This window comes from Suncus etruscus, chromosome 5 (genome assembly GCF_024139225.1).
Source record: "Suncus etruscus isolate mSunEtr1 chromosome 5, mSunEtr1.pri.cur, whole genome shotgun sequence".
Classification (NCBI taxonomy): Eukaryota; Metazoa; Chordata; class Mammalia; order Eulipotyphla; family Soricidae; genus Suncus; species Suncus etruscus.
Genome location: NC_064852.1, coordinates 24,259,773 through 24,282,238, shown reverse-complemented (window position 1 = coordinate 24,282,238; position 22,466 = coordinate 24,259,773). Strand labels below are relative to the sequence as shown.

At 41.4% G+C, this 22,466-nt stretch overlaps 1 protein-coding gene across 1 annotated transcript in view; it reads left to right on the top strand.

Moving 5' to 3' along the window:
* PRTG (protogenin) overlaps nt 1–22,466 on the top strand; it is a 162,940-nt gene that overhangs the window by 132,001 nt on the left and 8,473 nt on the right. Inside the window, exons 13-18 of the mRNA XM_049772838.1 lie at nt 573–759; nt 1,638–1,765; nt 2,735–2,905; nt 14,236–14,418; nt 14,937–15,057; nt 17,804–17,963. Of these exons, the coding sequence (XP_049628795.1) occupies nt 573–759; nt 1,638–1,765; nt 2,735–2,905; nt 14,236–14,418; nt 14,937–15,057; nt 17,804–17,963 (950 nt within the window). The remainder of the gene's footprint in view (nt 1–572; nt 760–1,637; nt 1,766–2,734; nt 2,906–14,235; nt 14,419–14,936; nt 15,058–17,803; nt 17,964–22,466) is intronic.

The following is a 22,466-nucleotide window of genomic DNA, read 5'->3' as shown; positions in this document are numbered from 1 at the left end:
GTGTATATATATATATATATATATATATACACACACACACACACTATATTCAACATACTATATATATAGTTAAACAAATATGTGCTCAACAAACATTTACATGAAATATATTTAGTTATAAGTTTTTATGGTTTTAATTTCAGAAAACCCTGAGCTATTTTTCTTGTGGAGTGGGCACTAACAAAAAGGGAACACCCTGTTTTGTTTTGTTTTTTAACTTGCTTTTCACCTTAAGACTATGTCCTTCCATTCGTAATTTTCATGCTATCAGATCTTGTTTGGTTTTTATGGCCATTAAAAAGGGTATCATCCTAGTCTGAAATCTTTGTGGGCCTTCTGCATATCTGGCTGGTAGTGCCCTTGTCTATGACAGACAGACAATCCATGATTCCTTCTATGGCTACTGGGAGAGCTACTCACGTTGGAGTACTCTACTTTGGTCATAATGAACCCTGACCCTGGTGGAGGAGAAGCCTCATCACTTCGCAAGCTTGGATACTAGGGTTTTTACCCCTTCAACAATTTCTCCCTTAAAGCTTTGCGTGTAGCAGACCAACATTCTGTTTCACCAGCTGTCCGTGACCGCCTGGTTCCACCGCCACCGCCCCCGCATCACCTCTATGCCAAGGCCAATAGCTCATCTTCCGTGTTTCTGCACTGGAGGAGACCAGCCTTCACCACTGCCCAGACCATCAACTATACTATCCGCTGCAACCCAGTGGGCCTGCAGAATGCTTCCCTGGTTCTCTACCTGCAAACGTAAGTAACTGCCCTGGATCTTCCATCATTTGCTCTTTCTGCCAGGGGCCAGCCCTGATGAACAGGATCAAAGCAGAGACATTGCAGAGGATTAAGAAAATAATACAGAAGAGAAAAAACGTGGGGAGTAGGGGATTCCCAGCCTCCTGGACTCACAGCCTGACTGTCTTTCACGTTCAGTATTATTGCTTTGATTCAAAAATCATCAGGGGGAAGAAAACAACTTTCTTTGATCAGATGCCTGTCTTAATCTTACAGGGATATCCTTTCACATGTCATTGTGATCTTGAAGTTTTAGAAGAAATATATTTGCTGTGGCTTCTCTGAGGGATCATTTCTTTTTTTGGGGGGGTCACACCCAGTGGCACTCAGGGGTTACTCTGGGCTCTGGGCTCAGAAGTCGCTCCTGGCAAGCTCCAGGGACCAAATGGGATGCCAAGATTCAAACTGGGATCCGCCCTGTGTTGGCTATGTGCAAGACAAATGCCTTACTGCTGTGCTATCACTCTGGCCCTGGGATTATTTCTTGAATTTGGAAGGCAGGAAACAGATGAGCAGTCACAGGACCCATGTCCTAGCGGCTATCCACATCAGCACTAGTTTTCCTGATTTCAGGCTTCTATTTTCTGCCCATTCCACCTTTTCCCTCATTCTGTCTATCTTAACCCTTTGTCTCCAACAATCCTACCCATACTCATTTCTTATCTTCCTAGGCTAGCTTGAGCTTCAGTATAAACATTGGCATTTGGAGCATCATCTTATGAAATGGCCGGGTGGGGCAGGAGGTTCAGCACGCTCTCTCTGTATTGATGGAAATGCTGAGTCTTTCAGAAACAAGGCGCCACCAACATGAACAGTTTCATTGCTCCTTCTTACAGATCTGAAACTCACATGTTGGTTCAGGGTCTTGAACCAAATACCAAGTATGAATTTGCTGTTCGACTGCATGTGGATCAACTCTCCAGCCCCTGGAGTCCCGTTGTTTATCATTCCACACTTCCAGAAGGTAAAAAAAACGATCCCCAGTGGGGAGAACAAAGGCAAAGAAAGGGGAAACCAGAAAGTCAAGTTCCTTGAGTGTACTGTTTTCTCACACCTTCACTTAGTGATTCATTCCCTCTCAAAGACTCTGCCACCTCATGTCTTATGTGTGTGTATTGATTTAGATGTGGGAATAGATGAGGTTATTATTCCTTCCTCTGCCCTCCACTGTTGCAGAGGACAGTGCCATGGTGACAGGGGCCCATTCATGCTGTTGCAAGGCTCCTCACCATTCACACTTCCTCAGCTGTGGAAACTGCACAAGTTCTCCCTTGGAAAGTGGGGGACTCCTTCTCAGCTGAGGTACACAAGTCAGGGAGTCAGACTGGAGAAGTTTCCTGTGAGTCGCTGGGTATTCTCCCATATGTCATCAGGTTCTACTTCCTCAGCAGGTTGTGCGTGCATCTTTTGAATTGCGGTATTCACTGGGGGTTAGACCCTTTTTTGTTTTGCTTACACATGGCAGAGCTCCCTGCCATCCCTGACACTTCTAGCAGTTTCTAGCCCCTCCTTTAACCAGACATGTGTAAGCAAAACAAAAAAGGGTCTAACTCCCGGTGAATACTGCAGTTCAAAAGATGCATGCACAACCTGCTGAGGAAGTAGAACCTGATGACATATGGGAGCAGAGCTGCCAAATGGCATGTGGGATACCAGGGTTTCGAGCTGGGAGCACATAGTTTTTGAAGGCAGGTGCTATGAGCCATTCTTATGTGCTCGTCTTCTTGACTGTATATGTGTATATATTGTTGATTCTTCAGATGTTAAAAAATTAAATTAGCCTCCAGCGGAAGAGGAAAATAGTACCTTGCTGTGATCACGAAGGATTTGCAAAAGTCGATTTCTGGAGTTATTCTAGTTTTTCAGATTCATTTGTCAGCTAGTCAGGTGTGTAAGTAGCAACCCTCTTAGCGTATTAATGCTGTCTGCACAGCCCCCACAGGCCCCCCAGTGGGAGTAAAGGTGACACTGATAGAGGACGGCACTGCGCTGGTGTCCTGGAAGCCCCCTGGAGGCCCCGAGACAGTGGTGACACGTTATACCATCTTGTATGCATCAAGGAAGGCCTGGATTGCAGGAGAGTGGCAGGTCCTGCACCGCGAAGGTAAGGAAGGTCCTGATATAGATCAAAGGGAAAGTGAGTCTGAAGTAGTTTAAGTTCTCATTTAGGAGGAAACAAATTGTGGGGATTTAAAAACAATTTTTTAAGTGCTGTTATGGACTGGAACAATAGCATAGTAGGTAGGCTTTTCCCTTGCACATGGCCCACCTGAGTTTGATCCCTAGCATCTCATATGATTCCCCAAATACCACAAACCCCTGGGTGTGATCAAAAAAGAAAGAAAGAAATTTTAAGTGCCATTCTTTTTTCTTTCTTTTCTTTTTTCTTTTTTTTTTTGGTTTTTGGTTTTTGGGTCACACCCGGCAGCTCTCAGGGGTTACTCCTGGCTCTACGCTCAGAAATCGCCCCCGGCAGGCTCGGGGGACCATATGGGATGCCGGGATTCCAACCACCATCCATCAGCATGCAAGGCAAATGCCGTACCGCTATGCTATTTCTTCGGCCTCGAGTGCCATTCTTTTTTAAAACTGTTGCTAATAAAGTTTTATGAGTGCAACATTCCAATACCACCACAACCTCCCCATGGTCCTGGTTACCTACCCTACTACCCCCTACACTTTGAGTTCTGTAGACCAGTCAGTGAGTTCTGTTGCCTTTGGGAATTTACCACCATACTTTCACATGATCTTACATATGAGAGAGATCATTCTGTCTGTTTATTTCCTTCTGACTTGACAACTCTTCACTAACCATGATATACTCCAGATCCAAATCTGCATGACAATAAATTACATAATTTTCTTTTTCTTAGCCAAATATTATTCCATTGTGTATATGTAGCATAATATTTTTGTTTGTTTATTTTGGGCCAAACCTTAAAGCACTCAAGGGTTATTCTCTGTGCTCAGAAATTACTCCTAGTATGCTTGGGGAACCGTATAGGATGCCAGGGATCAAACCCGGGTCAGCTGTGTGCAAAGCAAATGTCCCACTCAGGGTGCTATCACTCCGGCCACTGTACCCTTAATTTCTTTACCCAGTCATCTGTTCTTAGACATTTGAGTTGTTTACAGATTGACTATTATGACTAGTAATATAGTAAACATAGGAATACAGATGTCTTTTAGGAGTTGAATGTTTGGGTCCTTGGGGCGTATATCAAGAAATAGAATTGTTCAATCTTATGAATGCTCCATTCTTGGTCTTTTTGGAAATATTCTTATTGTCTTCCAAAAAGACTAGACCAGTCAACATTTCCACAAGCAGTGATTAAGAGTTCATTTTTCTGTTCATCCATGCCACCACTGGTTGTTTCTGTTCTTTTTTAATGTGTGTCATTCTCTCTGGTGTGAGATATCTCATTATTGTATTTATTTGCAATTCTTTAAAAAGGGAAACATAGCTATTGACCACCTGTATATTTCTGTTCATCTCTCCTCCCCATTTTTTAGTGGTGTTGTATTTTTTTTTTTTGTTCAGTTTTACAAGTGCTTTATATACCTTGGATGTTAACTCTCAGTCAGCTGAGTGGTGGGAAAATACTCTCTTCTGGTCTCTAAGCTATCTTTTTATTCTCATCATGATTTCTTTGGTAGTTTGGTGTTGTGTTTATTTTTATCTTGTTGTTTTAGGGAGAGTTGTTTTGGATTCACTTTAGTTTTTGGGATAAACACAGAAACGCTCAGTGCTTACTCCTAGCTCTGTGTTTAGGGATCACTCCTGGCAGGCTCAGGAGGACTGTATGGGCTATTGGGATCAAACATGGATTGGCTATGTGCAAGACAGATGCCCTACTAGTTGATTATTGCACTGGCCAAGAAGCTTCTTAGTTGGATATAGTCCTATTTGTTCATACAGATACTCCTCGCTTAATGACCTACCTGTTTAGCAACTGCTTGCACTTACAACCATCTCTTATTTTATTTCATTTTAAATATCCTTTTTCCATCTTATACACTCTACAGTACAGTACTGTGGTTTTTGGTGCTTTAATGTACCTACTTTACTAACTTTATGTTCTGTAATACATTGCAGTACTATGTAAATTGCATGACCTATGCAAATTAAAACAAGTGGAAGTTTTCAGTTTGATCTTTCCCCTTATTTTACTTATTCAGAATACTGCATTGTCAAGTACTATGCATATACTGTACTACTGTATACAGTACATGAAGTTCCTCACTTAACGACCAAGTCTTTGAAATGAACTTGGTCACTAATTGAGGAGTATCTGTATTTGCTCCCATTTGCTTGGCCAAGGAATCAGATCATTGAGAATACCTTTAGATTTTATTTTATGAAGGGTTCACCTCATGCTTTCCTCGGTCTATTTTTATGAATTCAGGTTTTATATTGAGTTCTTTAATCCATTTTGAATTGACTTTTGTGTATGGTGTGAGAATTATTTATAATTTTATTAAAGAGTTATTGATAGTTGAGTTTTAGGCATATAATGTTTTAATACGAATTCCACCACATGCCTTGACAGGGACGTTTTAAAGTTTGCTTATTACAGTTTAGGTTTCCTGTTTTTAGTGTTGTTGAGTCTGTGGCTTGATATGCAGCTATACCACTCTCCCATATTGTCAGTGTGCCTCTTTGAGATCGTGCTCCTATTATTTCCCTTTCTCATCTTTCTTTTCCCTTTGATTTCTTTTCTTCTCTGATCTTCTTTTCTATATTATAGGCATCCTCCCTTTACTCCACTGCATTCCTTCATCTACTTATTCTATATACCATAGATAAGTAAAGTCATTCTCTTTGTCTTTCTTTTTCTGGCTTACTTCATTCTTTCAGTCCTATTTAGGTCGCAGCAGATTGCATGATTTCATCATTCTTTGCTGCTGCATATTTTTCCATTGTGCCTATATACGTCATAATCCAGTCATCTGTCATTGGACACCTACATTGATTTTCTATCTTAGTTACTGTACTTCAATGGATAATGTATATGTTCTTCTGAATGAATGTCTGTGTCTATGGCACATGGCAGCAGTTCAATTCTAAATTTACTGAGGACTCTCCATACTTTTTCCACAGTGGTTGAAAAAGACAATGTTTTCACCAGTGGTAGATGATATTTTACCACATTCCCACCAACACAGATTGTTCCCACTACTTTTGATATGTAATGTGAGATATTACTTAATATTTACTTAAGATTTACTTAATAATACGTGTTGATGAGCATTTTTTCATGTTCCCATTGGCCGTTCACTTGAGTTCTTCTGACAAGTGCTACTCATTTTCTCTCATTTTAATAGGGTTTTTGTTTGTTTGTGCATCTTTTTTTTTTCAGGCCACACCCGTTTGATGCTCAGGGGTTACTCCTGGCTACGCGCTCAGAAATTGCCCCTGGCTTGGGGGGACCATGTGGGACGCCGGGGGATCAAACCATGGTTCTTTCCTTGGCTAGCGCTTGCAAGGCAGACACCTTACCTCTAGCGCCACCTCGCAGGCCCCGTTTGTGCATCTTTTTAAGTACTTTATGTATCCGGGATATTAAGCTACTGTGTTGAGTGTGAATATTTTTCTTCCATTTAGTTAGCTGTCTTTTAGTTTGGGCTCATATTACTTTTACCATGCAGAAACTCTTTAATTTAATATAGTCCTATTTATTTACCTTTGCTTCTGTATGTATTTGCCAATGACATCTTATCATTCAAGACCCTTTTGATTTTCAAATCTTAGAGCATCCTGACTATTTTTCTTGGTGTATTTTATAGATTACAATCTAATCTCTAGACCTTTGATCAACTTTGAATTTCCTTTTGTGTAAGGTGTTAGAAAAGGATCCAGCTTTAATTTTTTTTACATGCTGTTATTCAATTTTCCCAGCACCATTTATTGAAGATACTATCTTTATTTCATGTCTCAGCACCTTTGTTGAAATAAGCTGACCATAAGATATGGGGATTTATCCTTGGGTATTCAATCCTGACTCATTGATCAAAGAGTCTATCCTTATTGCAGTACTGTGCCATTCTGATCACTATAGATTTATAGCATAGGCTCAAGTTAGGTCATGAGATACTTCCCACTTTCTTTTTTTTTAGTATGACTTCTCTTCTTTCATAAAAAATTTATTACTGACTCTTCTAAGCCCTTTAAGAATATCATCTGAATTTGGATAAGGATTGCTTTCAATCTATATTATAATTTAGGCAGGATGATCATTAACAATAATGATTCTTCCAGTCCATGAGCATGAACACTTCTTCCATTTTCTAAGGTTTTCTTTCTCTAAGTTATTCAGAGTTTTCATGGTATAGATCTTCCATATCTTTTGTTAAATTGATTTCTAAGTGTTCCAAATTTTTTGGCATTATTATGAATGGGATAACTTATCACTTTTTCCTCTGATTTGTAATTTGTCTATAAGAATGTGATTGACTTTTTGTTTGTTTGTTTTTGTTTGTTTGTTTGTTTTTGGGCCACACCTGGCAGTGCTCAGGGGTTACTCCTGGCTCCATGCTCAGAAATTGCTCCTGGCAGGCTCTGGGGACCATGTGGGATTGTGGGATTCGAACCAATGACCTTCTGCATGAAAGGCAAATGCCTTACCTCCATGCTATCTCTCCGGCCCCATGATTAACTTTGTTGCTAGCTACTTTGCTGCATTACTTTACTATTTGTAGGAGCCTTTCTGAACTCTTTATTCTATGTATATTATCATGTCATCTGCAAATAGAGATAATCTGACTTCTTTTTCTATTTTGGATCTCTTTAATTTTTTCCTTGCCTGAGTGCAATAGCTAGGACTTCTAACATTATATTGAATTAAAAAAAGACGGGCCCGGAGAGATAGCACAGCAGCGTTTGCCTTGCAAGCAGCCGATCCAGGACCAAAGGTGGTTGGTTCGAATCCCGGTGTCCCATATGGTCTCCCGTGCCTGCCAGGAGCTATTTCTGAGCAGACAGCCAGGAGTAACCCCTGAGCACTGCCGGGTGTGACCCAAAAAAAAAAAAAAAAAAGAGACAGTGGACACACTTGAATTGTACCTGATATCAGAGAGAATGCTTTCAGTTTTTCACCATTGAGAAGGATAATTTCTGTGGATTTAATGTAGATGGCCATAATTATCTTGAGGAGATTCCTTCCACCAAATTTTGTTGTTGTTGTTGTTCTTTCTGAGGCCACACTCAGCAGTGTTTGAATGTTATTCCTGGCTCTGCACTCAGTAATCACTCCTGGCAGTGTTCAGGGGACCAGTGGATGCTAGGAGTCGAACCCAGTTGGTTGCATGCAAGGCAAATACCCTACTGATAGCATTTTTATTATCACTCTGTTCCCCTCCTACCCCTAGTTTTTGAGGGTATTTATCAGGAATGCATGTTGAATCTTGTCAAAAGTTTTCTCTTCATTGACTGATAGGATCATATGATTTTTCCTTTTAACTAATGTAATTTACTATGTTAATTGGTTTGTGTATGTTAAATTGTACTTGCATCCTGTAATGAATCCTGCTTCATTAGGGTGTATAATTTTTTTTGATATGCTGTTGTATTCAATTTGCTAAGATTTTATTAAGGGTTTTGCATGTGTTTATCAGGGACATTGCTCTGAAAATTTTTTTGTAAGTGTCTCTGTCTATTTTGTGTATTACTGTTATGTTAGCTTCAGTAAGTCTTCTGAGCCCATCTGGACCATGACTTTTGTTCTTGAGATTATTCATTTGTTTCAATTTTGTTATGATTGGCCTGTTAAGTTTTTCTACTTCCTCTTCTTTTAGTTTTGGGATATTGCATGATTCCATTTCAGATTTAGGAATCTGTCCCTTCTAGGTTCTCCAACTTAACAACATAAATGTTTTTCTAGTAACCTCTCATTACACTTTGAATTTCTGAGTGATCTATTGTAATTTCTTCATTTTTTTAAAATCTTGAACCCAATTTATTTGGTCACTTTTTCCTTTTTCCTCATGAGTCTCATTAATGGTTTGTCTATCTTGTTTATTCTTTTAAAGCACCAGCTCCTGGTTTCTATATTATTGATTTACATTCTACCTTTTATTAGTTTCCTTCTATCACCTTTTATGTAAGCAGCCCATTTAACTCAATGTTTTCTAAGTAAATTGAACATTTTAGAATCAGGGATGGACTGCTTGATTAAACAAATTCTTACAGAGCATTTACCTCATACCAGACTCAGTGTTCTAGGCATTGACAATACTGAACAGGACTATACTTCTGTCCCAAGCAACAAGCAATCCCAGTAATAAGCAAATGTAAAAATTCATATAGTATCTAAGAAAGCCCTATAAAGGGAAGAGACAGTAAGGGAGACAGTCTGCAAAGTTCCTTAGGAAGAAATAGCGCTAGGCAGATTATTGGATATTTGTGCCAAGATCTGGAGTGAGAAGTGTGCTTGACTGGTAAAAGATGGTGCACATTCTATGACTGAAACTCAACTATGAATGTTTCTGAAACCATGGTTACAGAATTTTATTTACTTAAATAAATAAATTTTAAAAAAAGTGTGGTTGGTCAGGAAGGATAAGGCATGGTCCTGGGGCTCTAAAGGAAGGGGAAGAGCTGTAGGAAAACATGATGGTGGAAATAACTGTGAAGATCTGGGAGAGCTGACTGTGTAGGCCCTAGATTTTATTCCAGAAGAGAAAAAAAGACATGGGAATATGTTTGTTTAATCTGGGTTAGATTTGCAGGTCATACCTAGTAGTGCTTAGGGGCCATATCTGTCTTAGTACTCAGGTTGCACTCCCAGCAGTGCTTTTCAAGGGAACTCTGGTGGTACTAGGGTTCAGATCTACACCTTCTACGTGCAAAGCATATCTTCAACCTCTTGAAATATCTCTCTGACTCCAATGTGATGTGAGAATGTATTTTGGGGGCCACACCTAGCAGCGTTTAGGAATTACTCCTAGCTCTGCACTCAGAGAACTATTTCTTTAAAAATCAAATTTACAAGGGCTAGAGTGTTAGTACAGTGGGTACAGTGCTTGCATTGCATGCAGTTGACTGGATTCAATATATCTCATCCCATATATTCCCCTGAGCCATCCAGGAGTGATGCCTGAGCTCAGAGCCATGAGTAAGAAGCTCTGAGCACTGTTAGGTACGGCCCAAATCAATGTGTATACTATAAAAGTTACTCCCAACAGCTCCCTAAACATCTGATTATAAGGCAGCCAGAGTGAAAGTTGGGATTTCCAACTTTTGTAGATGACTTTGAGTGTTTGAGGGCCATAGTGATGGAGGAGGTGATAGATTATATTTGGAAAAGCAGCTACTAGATTTGCTATAGATTGATGTAAGGCATAAGTGAAGCTAAAATGGTGGTGGTGGGTGATCAAAATTACGTTTTCAACCTAGGCAGAGTAGTAATAAGAAGTGGGAAAGTGCAGTTCACAGAAAAGTTGTGATCTGGGAGGAAACCACTGGAGCCATGGGTCTATGGATGATAGTTGAGGCTATGAGACTGGATGTAAGTGCTAGAGGGAGTGAGACAAGGGAGGGATCAAAGAGCAGCATCTACTGGGCTTCTCCACCTGGAATCTTATCTTTCAGTTTTATATTCTAGATGAACCCTTCATTGGTGACAAATACTTCCTATGTAATTTATATTATTATATAATTATCATATTATATAATAATATTCTAATTCTATAATAATTCTAATAATATACAGTCAACAGTGATTTTATTGGTAACGTGCAAGGATTTGGTTAACCTTGATCCTGCCCTGAGACATTGCATTGTCTAGCTTGTGACTCTCTTAGTGCAGCTGAAGAGTCAGACACACAGAAGAGGCTAAAACAGTCACACTGGCAGGATCAGACAGTGCAGAAGGAACAACGGGCTGAGCTGCTTACCCAGATATATGGGAAGTGCAAGCACTTTGCTGCAGAGTAGCTCTTGAGTACTGCTGGGTGTGATCACAAACCAAAAAAAATTTAGGAGGAAAGGGGAAACACTTAATACATATACACAAGCACAGTACACACATAATATCCACACACCAACTCTATCCATTTGTTTTGTTTTTGTTTTGGGGTCACACCGGCGGCCCCAAGGGTTGTTCCTGGCTTTGTACTCAGAAATCATTCCTGGCAGGCACGGTGCCAGGATTCGAACCACCTCCGTCCTGGATTGACTGTGTGCAAGGCAAACACCCTATGGCTGTGCTATCTCTTTATCCATTTGTAAAACGAAAAGTGAGTGAGCAGGTTTTTTAGCCCAAATTTTATAATACTGTAAGCTAATGATAAATACATTTCTAAAAAAATAGGGAGGTTGAAATTTTATTTAAATTATTTTGTTGAGCTCATTCATTCTCTCTAAAATTTTTAAATAATAATATTTATAATTTATATAAATTTATATATAAGTATATAAATAATTTATATAATATATGCTATATATAAATAATATAATTTATAATTATATAATAATTTAAATAAAATTTCAATCTCACATAAATTTTACTTAATGATTTGTTTAACTTAGGAATTCTAAATTAGTGAAATCACTAAAAAGCAACGAACAGTACCTATGTTTTTCATGTATGTAAGCAAAAATTTATATCCTCATAATAATTAAAACTTTTACAGTACTCATATAAAGAATAATAAATGTCTGTTACTGGTCAATAACTTATTAAGTTTAATCTGTCCCTTGCAAAAACAACAAATAACAACAACAAAATAAAAAAGGACTTGTGGTCATAGGCATTTGGGAGCAAGAATCATGGTTGAATACAAAGATGAAAATATTCTTTAAATGGATTCAATGTGGAGTTGGCCTGGATTTAAGTGACATATTTCCTTTCAAAACCTATCTTTCTTTGATTGCTTGATTTGGTTATTCAGTAAGTGCCCTCTCTCTGTTACATTTTTGGTATTTAAGTAAAAATTATATTTTCTCAAAAAAAAATAGGGAGGATTGGAGAGATAGTATAGCTGGAGGGGCACTTACTTGCCTTGCACACAGCCACCACAGATCTGATTCCCCAAAGCTTTACTTACTCAAAAATGCCAGGAAAAAATCCTGAGCCCATCTGGTTGTGACCCAAAACCCAAAACTTATCATGAAAAACTTACCATGGAAACACTATTTAATTGGAAAAAAAGGACAATTTCATTACTGATATGTTTTCACTAAGTACTTGAAAAATTAAGTGTATGATATCTTGTGATAATTGAAGCTATTTAAATGTCTATTTGTGAAGAAATGGAAAACATTTTCCTTATAGTTAATGTGACATGTCATAGTAAATCTTGGAATTTTGCTTTTGTTTTGGGGCCACACCTAGTGATGCTAGGAGTTACTGCTGGCTCTGAGCTCAGAAATCACTCCAGTGGGTTCAGAGGACCATACGGGATGCTGGGGATTGAACCGAGTCGGCTGTGTCCAAGGCACATACCCTATCCGCTGTGCTATTGTTCGGGCTCCAAATCTTGGAATTTTTTAAAATAAGTACATAGTAACAGTGGATAGACTCTTCCTGATCCAAGCAGGGGTTCATGTATTTATTTAGCAGTTGCATCTCAAATAGCTGACACTCTGTCCAGGCCAAATTGAAACCCAAGAACATGAAAACAGGCTGCTTCACCTTCTCACATTGCGAATAGGCTCAGCTGCTTCAGGCAATGTGACCCACAGAAGTAGCCACTGAATCATGACCTCAGTTCCCAGATCACTCCTAGAGCTGCATGTTAGCAAATGCACACGAGTGACTGACCCTGACCTGAAGATACCTCTTACAAGGTGTTGTAAACTCTTTGAAACTAATGTAAGACTGCTGGGGAGTCTGGAACAGATGAGAAGAAATGTCCACCCCCAAACTCAGTGCTCAGCAATGTTGTGGACAAATTTCTGGTGCACCTGCTTTCTCAGCCTCAGGATTCATCCTTTCTTTTTTTTGTAAGAAAATACAATTTAGGGGCTGGCGAGATGGCGCTAGAGGTAAGGTAACTGCCTTGCAAGTGCTAGCCAAGGAAAGACCTGGGTTCGATCCCCCAGTGTCCCATATGGTTCCCCCCAAGCCAGGGGCAATTTCTGAGTACTTAGCCAGGAGTAACCCCTGAGCATCAAACGGGTGTGGCCCCAAAAACCAAAAAAAAAGAAGAAGAACAAATTAGTACAGTGACAGACAAGCAAAAACTCCACACAAGAAAGAAACATGCCAAGATATGGGTCCCAGGGAGGGCTGATTAGAATGTAAAAGCACCTGTCCTACAGGTGTGAAGCCTTGAGTTTCATCTCTAGTCCCACCACATAATGCAGGGCACAGCCCCACAGCAGATTGTGCCAGATTGTACTGTATCTTAGAACACACATGATCCCCACAGCAGCCCTACAGCCCTCAATGAGCAACACAAGAACGTGTTCAAAGCACCACAACTAAGTGAGGGCAAACATGACTCCAATTGAGCCACCAGTTGTGTCCATGCCCTGTTACAGAAACTTCAACAGCAAACAGCAACCTGGAGAGCATCCTTACTGCTCAAGCCAAAAGAGAAAATGCTGTTTGATACCCAATCTCAGTTAGGCATTAGTAATTTTTTTTTTGATATTTGGCCTTCATGAGTGAGGTACTGCCTTGTGGTGTTTTCCTATTTACTTTTATAAAATCTTAGATTATTACTATGACAGTGGAAACTGTATTCATGTTTTACACACACACATACACACACATAAACACACACACATACACACACACACCCCATGCTACTTTTAAGAACCACTGACTAAAGCAGAATTCCAGAGAGGAGTTATATAGAGGAAATGCGTCTTATGCAATGTCAAGGGAAAACGCATATATAAAAGTAACACATAAGGGGCCAGAGAGATAGCATGGAGATAAGGTGTTTGCCTTTTATGCAGAAGGACGGTGGTTCGAATCCCAGCATCCCATATTGTCCCCTGTGCCTGCCAGGGGCAACTTCTGAGCATAGAGCCAGGAGTAACCCCTGAGCACTGTGACCCAAAAAACAAGAAAAAAAAAAGAGGAACACATAAATATACTTGTACATCTGTGCACATACATTGACACATCTCATTGTGTATGATGGGAAATTGCCCTTTTATTCTAGTTACTCTTCATGTCTCCTACAATTCATATATGTTGCTTTCATAGTTAGAATCCCTTGAATTCTATGAATCCATGTTTCATAAAGGCCTATAGAAGAAAGGGGAGGCGGTTGGGAGGTCTGGGTAGAGGGCGATTGAGAAGGTAATGGTGCTACAACTAAGGAAGCGGGCGTGGAAACTGACACTGCTCCTAAAATATTAAGTGTTGTGAACCCATGTCAGATCAGTGCCACTTGATGTAAATGAGGAAGGAAAGTGACTACTGAAAGAATGAGCAACTGCATAAAACATGGCTAAATTTCTAATGAATTTGTTTCTAGGGGCAGTCACAATGGCTCTGCTAGAAAACCTGGTGGCAGGAAACGTGTACATTGTCAAGATATCTGCATCCAATGAGGTGGGAGAAGGCCCCTTTTCCAATTCTGTGGAGCTGGCTGTCCTTCCAAAGGAAACTTCTGAATCAAATCAGAGGCCCAAGAGACTAGATTCTGCTGATGCAAGAGGTCTGTCTACCAACCAGCACAGTACCTGGTGTAACTGTTTTTTCTTTATGAAAAAAAAAAAAAAAACTGCACCTTTTCTCCATCTCTTGGGCACACTCTCCTTACTTACTCCCTGGAATGTAATGGGGAAAACTCTTTCTCTAACAAGCCTCTCTCTTCACACTGGGCAGGGGAAGCCAGGACTGCTCTGTAGCTCAGAACATGAGATCTTTTTTACCTCCCCTCTGTTCTGGCCTATGTTTATTTCCACTCTAGAGAAGTCTGTATTCTCTCTTGAACACATATTTCCCCTCTTTCTGCCCTTTCACACCCCCGTAAGTAAGTTTCAATGAATCTTCAAAATAAATCCCTATTTGAGATTGCCAACAATACTCTTATATGTGTCTTCTGCATAGACTTGAATAATGCCAGGTTTTCCTGTAAAATGAAAGAAAAATGCACACAAGTAAATATTTGAGAGTTATAATAAGTGGAGTCACTTGTTTTTCTGATTGATTCTGCATAATTCTTTCTCCCAGTTTATTCTGGCTATTACCATCTGGACCAGAAATCAATGACTGGTATTGCTGTGGGTGTCGGCATAGCTTTGACCTGCATCCTCGTCTGTGTTCTCATCTTGATATACCGGAGTAAAGCCAGGTGTGTTCCTATTGCCAGAACTGCTGAAGCAGATGAAAACAGAAACATTTATGCTGTGGTAATTATAGAAAGTGTATTGCAATAAAGTACATTTTACAGGACTGAGATTTTTCTACTTTAAAATAAGTGTATAGTTGAGTTCTCAGATTTTTGCAGAAGGGGATTGAAAAGGGAAGGGAGTTCCTTTGGAACAGGAATTTATTTTTCTTTGCTCTTTTAGAAAAATGACGGTTTCACTTATATTTTGTTTGTTTTGTTTTGGGGCTACACCTGGCTCTGCTCAGAGGTTACCCTTGGTTCTGTACTAGTGAATTAATCTTGGTATATTCAAGGGACCATTTGGAATCCAGGCATTAAATAGAGATGCATGTACTCAGGCATACAAGTACATTCGCTCTTACAGTTAGTTACAGCTCAGCCTAGCTCCTCCCCAGCAAAGGACATATGGTTGGGATGGTCCAGATATGGATGAAAACAAATGTCATAACTCAGGACCGGTTTGGTTTTGTAGGGATTTTGTTCATTTGTTTGTTTGGGCCACACCCAACTGTGCTCAGAGAGTTTATTCCTGCCTCAGGGATCACTCTTGGTGGGGCTCAGGGGACCTTGGATTGAACCAGAGTCAGCCACATGCAAGGCAAGGGCCCTATCCACTGTACTATCTATCCTGTCCAAGATTGGTTATTTATAAATTCTGCCTGGTGGTCTCATCTGAAGTTTGACTTAGCTAAAATATCAGTATCAATGAAACTTAGTGAACTGTATGTTTTTAAACCTTTATTTTGTTTTGGAGCCACATCAGGTGGTACTCAGATGACTGCAATGTTGCATATTAAATCCAGGCCTCCTGAATGTAAAGCATGTGCTCAGCCCCTGGAGCTATCTCATCAGCCCCTTGTGTTTAACCTTTAATACATGGGTATTTACTTTTCAGATTTTGAACCACACACAGAAACTCAAGGCTTCACCTACCTAGGCATTCAGTCATTTCTGATAAGGGTGGGACTCTATAGCACCAGAAAATAAATGCAAAGATCCCACAAGCAAAATACATGCTTCAGCATTTGAGCCATCACCTTTGCTACTCCTTTATTTTCTTAAGGTTCTTTTTTAAATTAAAAAAGTACAGTCAAATGCATACCACTCAGAAATAACCACCACTAGATTCTTTCCATTAGCTCATGATATAGTTCACGTGTGTTCAATATTTATATATGGAAGTGCATCAGGGGAACAAGTTAATTTGTACATTAAGCTAGCTTAAACTGTCCCAAATTTGTTCATTTCAGTTTTGTTTTTATGCATGTGGTTCTTGAGATCCAGGATAAAACTAGCCTTTATATACAGATAAGGACACTTGTGAGCCAGGCCCATCTCTCCCAGAAAAAAATTTGGGGGGTGGGCAATACCTAGAGATGCTCAGGATTTACTTTGGTTTGGGGCTCAGGACTCATTTCTGATGGTCTCAGGGGATCATATGTGATGCCAAGGATTAAACCCTGCTCTGCACATACAACACAACCACATTACCCACTGTACTTTCACCTTGCCCACACACACACACACACACTTATACACACTCTCCCAGAAAACTTTATGGTGTGGGGGCCACACCCAGAAGCATTCAGGTGTTATTCCTGGTTCTATGCTCAGAAATTACTCCTGGCAGGCTTGAAAAACCAAATGGGATGCCAAGGGTACTATTGTTCCGGCCCAAAATTTACACATATTCCTTCATGATGACTGATTCTTGCAGAAGTGCTAGTGATTAGGGTAAATTACCCATTGTAAATTGTCATTTGAGGGGGTTAGTTTTGGGGGCACAACTAGTGGTGCTCAGGGCTTACTCCTGGCTCTGCACTCTGGGATCACTCCTGGTGGTACGGGGGAGAGGGTGGGAGTGGGGGAGTCCAGAAATAGAACCTAAGTTAGGTATATGCAAGGCAAGAGACTTAACCACTGACCTAACCATCTCTCCATTCTCTTTAATTGGCATTTAAATGGTTCTGTTATTGTACTAGTAAGAAAACCTAAAGGAGAACAAATAAATGTTAAATTTATAATGTGTATATCAGTAATAATTTAACATTTTACATATATAAAGAATTTTATGGGGCCGGGCGGTGGCGCTGGAGGTAAGGTGCCTGCGCTAGCCTAGGACGGACCACGGTTCGATCCCCCGGCGTCCCATATGGTCCCCCAAGAATCCAGGAGCAACTTCTGAGCGCATAGCCAGGAGTAACCCCTGAGCGTCACAGGGTGTGGCCCAAAAAAAAAAAAAAACCAAAAAAAAAAAAAAAAAAAGAATTTTATTAAGTATAAGTTTACATGAACCAAAACTGAAAGCAAATGGAAATAAAAAAGAATCTTCCTCAAATCATAAAAGTTTGCAGCAGTATTTAGAGTTAAAATGAATAATTCAGCTTTTGAAGATATTTTGAAATTAATATTTAAAAACTCCATTTCATGCAAAGTGGTACTTATATATGGTTAGCTTTAAAATGCTTGCCTAAAAACTACATTGAATATTTAGGCAACATTTTCCCCTTTTTTGTTTGTTTTTGGATTATACCTAGCATTTCTCAGCTCTTATTCGTGGCTGTCTTCTCAGGGGTTACTTATAATGGGAATCAGAGAACCACATGGGTACAGTAATTCAAAGCCAGATTAGCTGCATGTAGGGCAAGCACCCTACCCATTATACTATTGCCAACACTTTCCTTTTCTTTTTTAAACAATATTTCAGGAAATCATCTGCTTCAAAGACAGCACAGAATGGAACTCAGCCATCATCTCGTGTTGGTGCTTCTCTCGCAGGTGGACTTGAAGGAGGAAAGAATCTGGAAGGAGCTGTAGAAAACGAAGACTCGTTAATGATAATGCCAAATAGCTTCATTGATGCAAAGGTACTCTTGAGTGAAAAGCTGACTGCCCTATAGTACTCTCCATTTCACTGCCCATTATCTTCCTGTTTACTAGCTTATATATGGCCTTCAAGTGCGGGGTCCTGAAGCCCCCCAGGGGGGCCCGGCCAGCAGGAATTAGCTGGGAAGACTTCTCAGACAACCGCACTCCTATTTTGCTGGGTAGAAGAACAACCACACCTGTAAAAATCTAAGAGAGGTTAATAATAAAGACCCAAGGCAGCGTCTCACTGCTCAAAGGCAACTTTATTTGACTACAGCTCCTTCTTATATAGTGAAGGAGAAGGGGGCAGTACAAAGGTGATGTCAGTCATACTTTTGGCGCGAAGGCCCATACAAGGCAAGGATATATTTCAGGTTTCAAGGAACAAAGAAAGTAAATCATGCTCTAAATAAGGAAGTGGGCAGTGGGCTAGGGGGCTGGATGACCTTCAAGTTATGATGAACGTGCTGTTTCTATGGAAATTTCTAGTGACCTTCTAGCTGCATTCCTAATTGCTTGACTAACAGGAGGTGGTGCAAGATGTGCTTGCCTCAGTGATCTTGAACAGACAATGTAGCATACACTTATTGATAACAGCCTAGTTCACTCCGGAATGTGGTCTTAAGGAGTGAGGCCTAGTTTCTGATAACGGTACCAGGCAGCTTTGCTCTCCTCCGGGCTAGAGTTAATTATATCCTGCAGCTGCACATTCCTTTCTCTTTAGCTCAAAAACTCACAGCAAGACTGCAAATAGCTTTTAGGTGAAAAGCTGGACTATGGCAGAAAGAACAGCAAAATGGCCTCAAACAAGTCACAGTCCCCAACATCTCCCCCTTTCTCTTCTAATAAAAGAAGGAAAGTCGTGAACGGGTGGAAGAACCGTGTCTTAGGCTACAAGGTTTGACCAGGTCGGACACGGCCAAAGCCGCATTTAAAAGGTGGCTACAGACGCCGTGGGTGTGCGCAGAGATCCGAATTATGCGCTGTAGCCTTTTTGGGCCGTGCCCTAACTGGGACCTTGCTAATCCCGTCGTAGGTATCTCCACAGCCGAGAGCACAAGTGACGGAGTGAACTTCGTCTGTTAGCTATGCGCTCTATCTCCTGGAAACTTAGTGGCTGGAAAGGCGGCTTGGTGACTAAAGCCAAGTTTTCACAGGAGCCACGCGGGGTTAGACGCTGGTAGTTGACCTGAATAGAGGTTTTTGCCTTTTCATCTACCTGGTTCTTAATAAAGGCAGTGATTTTGCGGAAAATCCATGGGCCAAGAGAAAAGAGCAGCATGAGGCTAATAAGAGGGCCCAAAATAGTGGACAAGATTGTGTGGAGCCAAGGGGAAGAGAAAAACCAATCCTGGTACCAACCTTGTTCTTCATCGAAATGTTTTTGAAAATCTTTTATACCATCACCAATATGTTGAACGCTGTCTCTAACTAATCCAGTTTTGTCTTTAAAAATACAACATTGTTCCTTAAGGGCTACACAGACTCCCCCCTCTTTCATAAGGGCAAAATCTAAAGCACGACGATTTTGGAGAACAACATCAGCAAGGGAACTAACAGTATCTGTGAGAAATTGCAGACTAGTTTTGATTTCATTAATGTCTTGTTCTACTGCTTGAGTAAGAGTACGGAAATTGGATTGAGAGGATACAAGAGAGTAGATACCAGTGCCAGCGCCAGTAGCAGCGCCAACAGCAAGGAGAACTGCAAGTGTAACGGAGGTAAAGGGCTCACGACGGTGTCTAGTGAGGGATTGAGAAGAATGCGGATAAGGTGAAGTGCCTGTAGAGGGAAAAGTATATTCTGAATGAATGATGATTTTTGGAATGAGAATAACGAGAATACAGTAGTCATGTGAAAGGAGAAAAGAGGAACGAATGATGAAAGGAGTAAGGCCAGAAGCACAGGCAAAATAAGTACTATTGGGTGCTAACAGATAAGTTTCTGAAGAGGAAGAGTTGGAGATGTCAATAGTTTCGTTGCACACATCAAGTAATTGGCTGGGAAGTAAAGAGTCGTTAGGCTTAATGCAGAGGCCAGAGCCTACGACTTGACCGACTGTAATGCCATGTTGAGGTTGTGTGTTCCAACGGAGGTCGGAGGGGTTGGAGGTAGAAGAGAGGTTGCCAAAAACAGCGACACCTTCATAGAAGGGAGGTCGAGGAGAAAAACAAAGCCAGCATCGCTCATAAGCAGGATCTGTAAGGGCAAGAGCAGAAGCATTCATAAGGTTGAGAATAACCTGCGAGGAGGGAGAAGGACCGGAAGGCATAGTGAGCTGTCGGAGAGAAGGAGAAGCAGACGGAAGAGGAGAAGGAGGAGAAGGCATGTGGAATGGACCTGAATGAGGATGAAGGAAGGTATTAGGACCAACGGCGAGGGAACGGGAAGTTGGCAATTGTTTAAGTAAACGGATGGAAAATAGAAGTCCAGGGTCGGTACCCCGAATGTAAAGTCTGAGTCCCCACTGTACGGTTTGAGTCCAGTGATGCTGACGTCCAGCAGCAGTAAAGTTGATGAGGAGGGGGTTACACCAACCACGGGTAGTAGAGGAGGCATCGCAGCTTAGAAGAGGGTGAGTGTGTGAATCAGCACCGAAAAAGGGAGGAAGTGGGGGGCGAGAAACGGTGATGAAGTCCCAGGAAGACGAAGGTTTCCAAGAAGCAGTTCCAGTGGTTTCACAGCCCCAGGAGGCGCAGAAGTACTGGTCATGATTGCCACACTTATGGTCGCTGGAACAGGAGCGATGGTGTCCAGGGCAAACGTAGAAGGTGGTAAAGGGGAGTTTCAGAACGTCACGGCGAAGAACAGAATTGCAACCACCTTCAGGAGGGGCATAGTAGTCATAGCGGTCGATAGCGCGGGGTTGAGGCAGGCGAAAATTAGGGGTGCCCCAAAAGGAGCTGGCGCCCATGGCTAGGGCACAAAGATCGACTTGCAGAACAGGCCAAGGAGTGGAAGTGGAGAGGATGGAAGTTTGGTTAGCGACGTCGCCAGCCTCATTGATGATTTGCCAAGTGTAGTTGAAGACTCGATAGCGTTTGTTATTCTGGGAGTGGCAGACAGATGGGAGCTGGAACAGCAACAGCAACAGGAGGGCACGCATCTTGAACGGTGGTGGATGTAACAACGATGTTAGCGGCGATAGGTTCTGGAAGAGAAGGAGGAAGGGGATTCTCAGGGCTGGGAGCCCTGGGCGCGTTATAATGTTTGACCAGCCGGTCTGGAAGCCAGCGGGTGTTGCCTGTGTCTATGTCATGGACACAAGCATGGCCTTTGCCCCAGATTAGGACGGGGTGTGGCCCTTTCCAGAGTCCAGTGTGAACATCCTTCCAGAGGACTGACTGGAAATCAGAGGCAGTGTTGGGATGCCAATAGCGATCAGCCGCAGAGCGGTTCTGAAGATCGAGTGACAAAAAGTTAAGCACAAAGAGTGCATGGGCAAGCAGGAGACGGTGCTTGCCGTGGCGAGCATACAAGGTTTCACTTTCGCCAGAGAGCTTTATGAGCATGTTTTTTAAAGTTTGATTAGCTCTTTCCACAATGCCTTGACCCTGGGGGTTATAGGCAATTCCTGTTTTGTGCTGGATGCCAAACTTAGCACAAAAGTCTCGAAATTTGTGGCTAGTATATCCAGGGCCATTATCAGTTTTAAGAGCTTTAGGCACTGCGAGTGTGGAGAAGCAGTGCAGCATGTGGGCAATAGCATCAGTAGAAGACTCTCCAGTATGTAAGGAGGCACAAATAAAGCCACTGAAGGTGTCAACAGTGACATGAATGTATTTAAGTTTGCCAAATGCCGGATAGTGTGTAACATCCATTTGCCAAAGTTCACCAGGCACGAGGCCGCGAGGATTGACTCCAACGTGAGGTTCAGGAAGAAGAGAAAGACAGGATTTACAAGAGCGAACAATTTCACGAGCTTGTTCACGAGTGATAGCGTATTTAAGACGTAAGGTTTGAGCATTGAGATGATGAAGTTTATGGGCAAGAGTGGCTTGTTGTAGAGTGTCATGAGTAGGGGATGGAAGGGTGGTGGAGAGAAAACAAAGATTTGAAGAGGAGGCACGGGTGGCTTCATCTACAAGGGCGTTGCCAAGCGAGAGGGGGCCAGGCAGACCCGAGTGAGCACGGATATGTGACACGTAAAAGGAATTGGTTCGTTGTAGAATAAGCTGTTGAATGTGGGAGAAGAGTGTGAAGGCAGGAGTAGAGGGTTTAATAAAAGGTACTGTTTCCAAAAGTGGCAAAGAGGAAGCAATGTAATGACTGTCAGTATATAAATTAAAGGCTTGAGGAACCGAGAGAAAAACCTGATGAACGGCTTCCAATTCCACAAGCTGAGCAGAAGTGTGTGTGGTAGTGAGTGTATTGGTTGTTCCATCAACTGAAAATGAGGCAGTGCCATTAGAGCTGCCGTCTGTGAAGACAAGAGAGGCAGAGGGAATGGGTTGAAGTTTGGTGAGCTTTGGGAAGACAACTGGATGTTTGTTTAGGAAGTG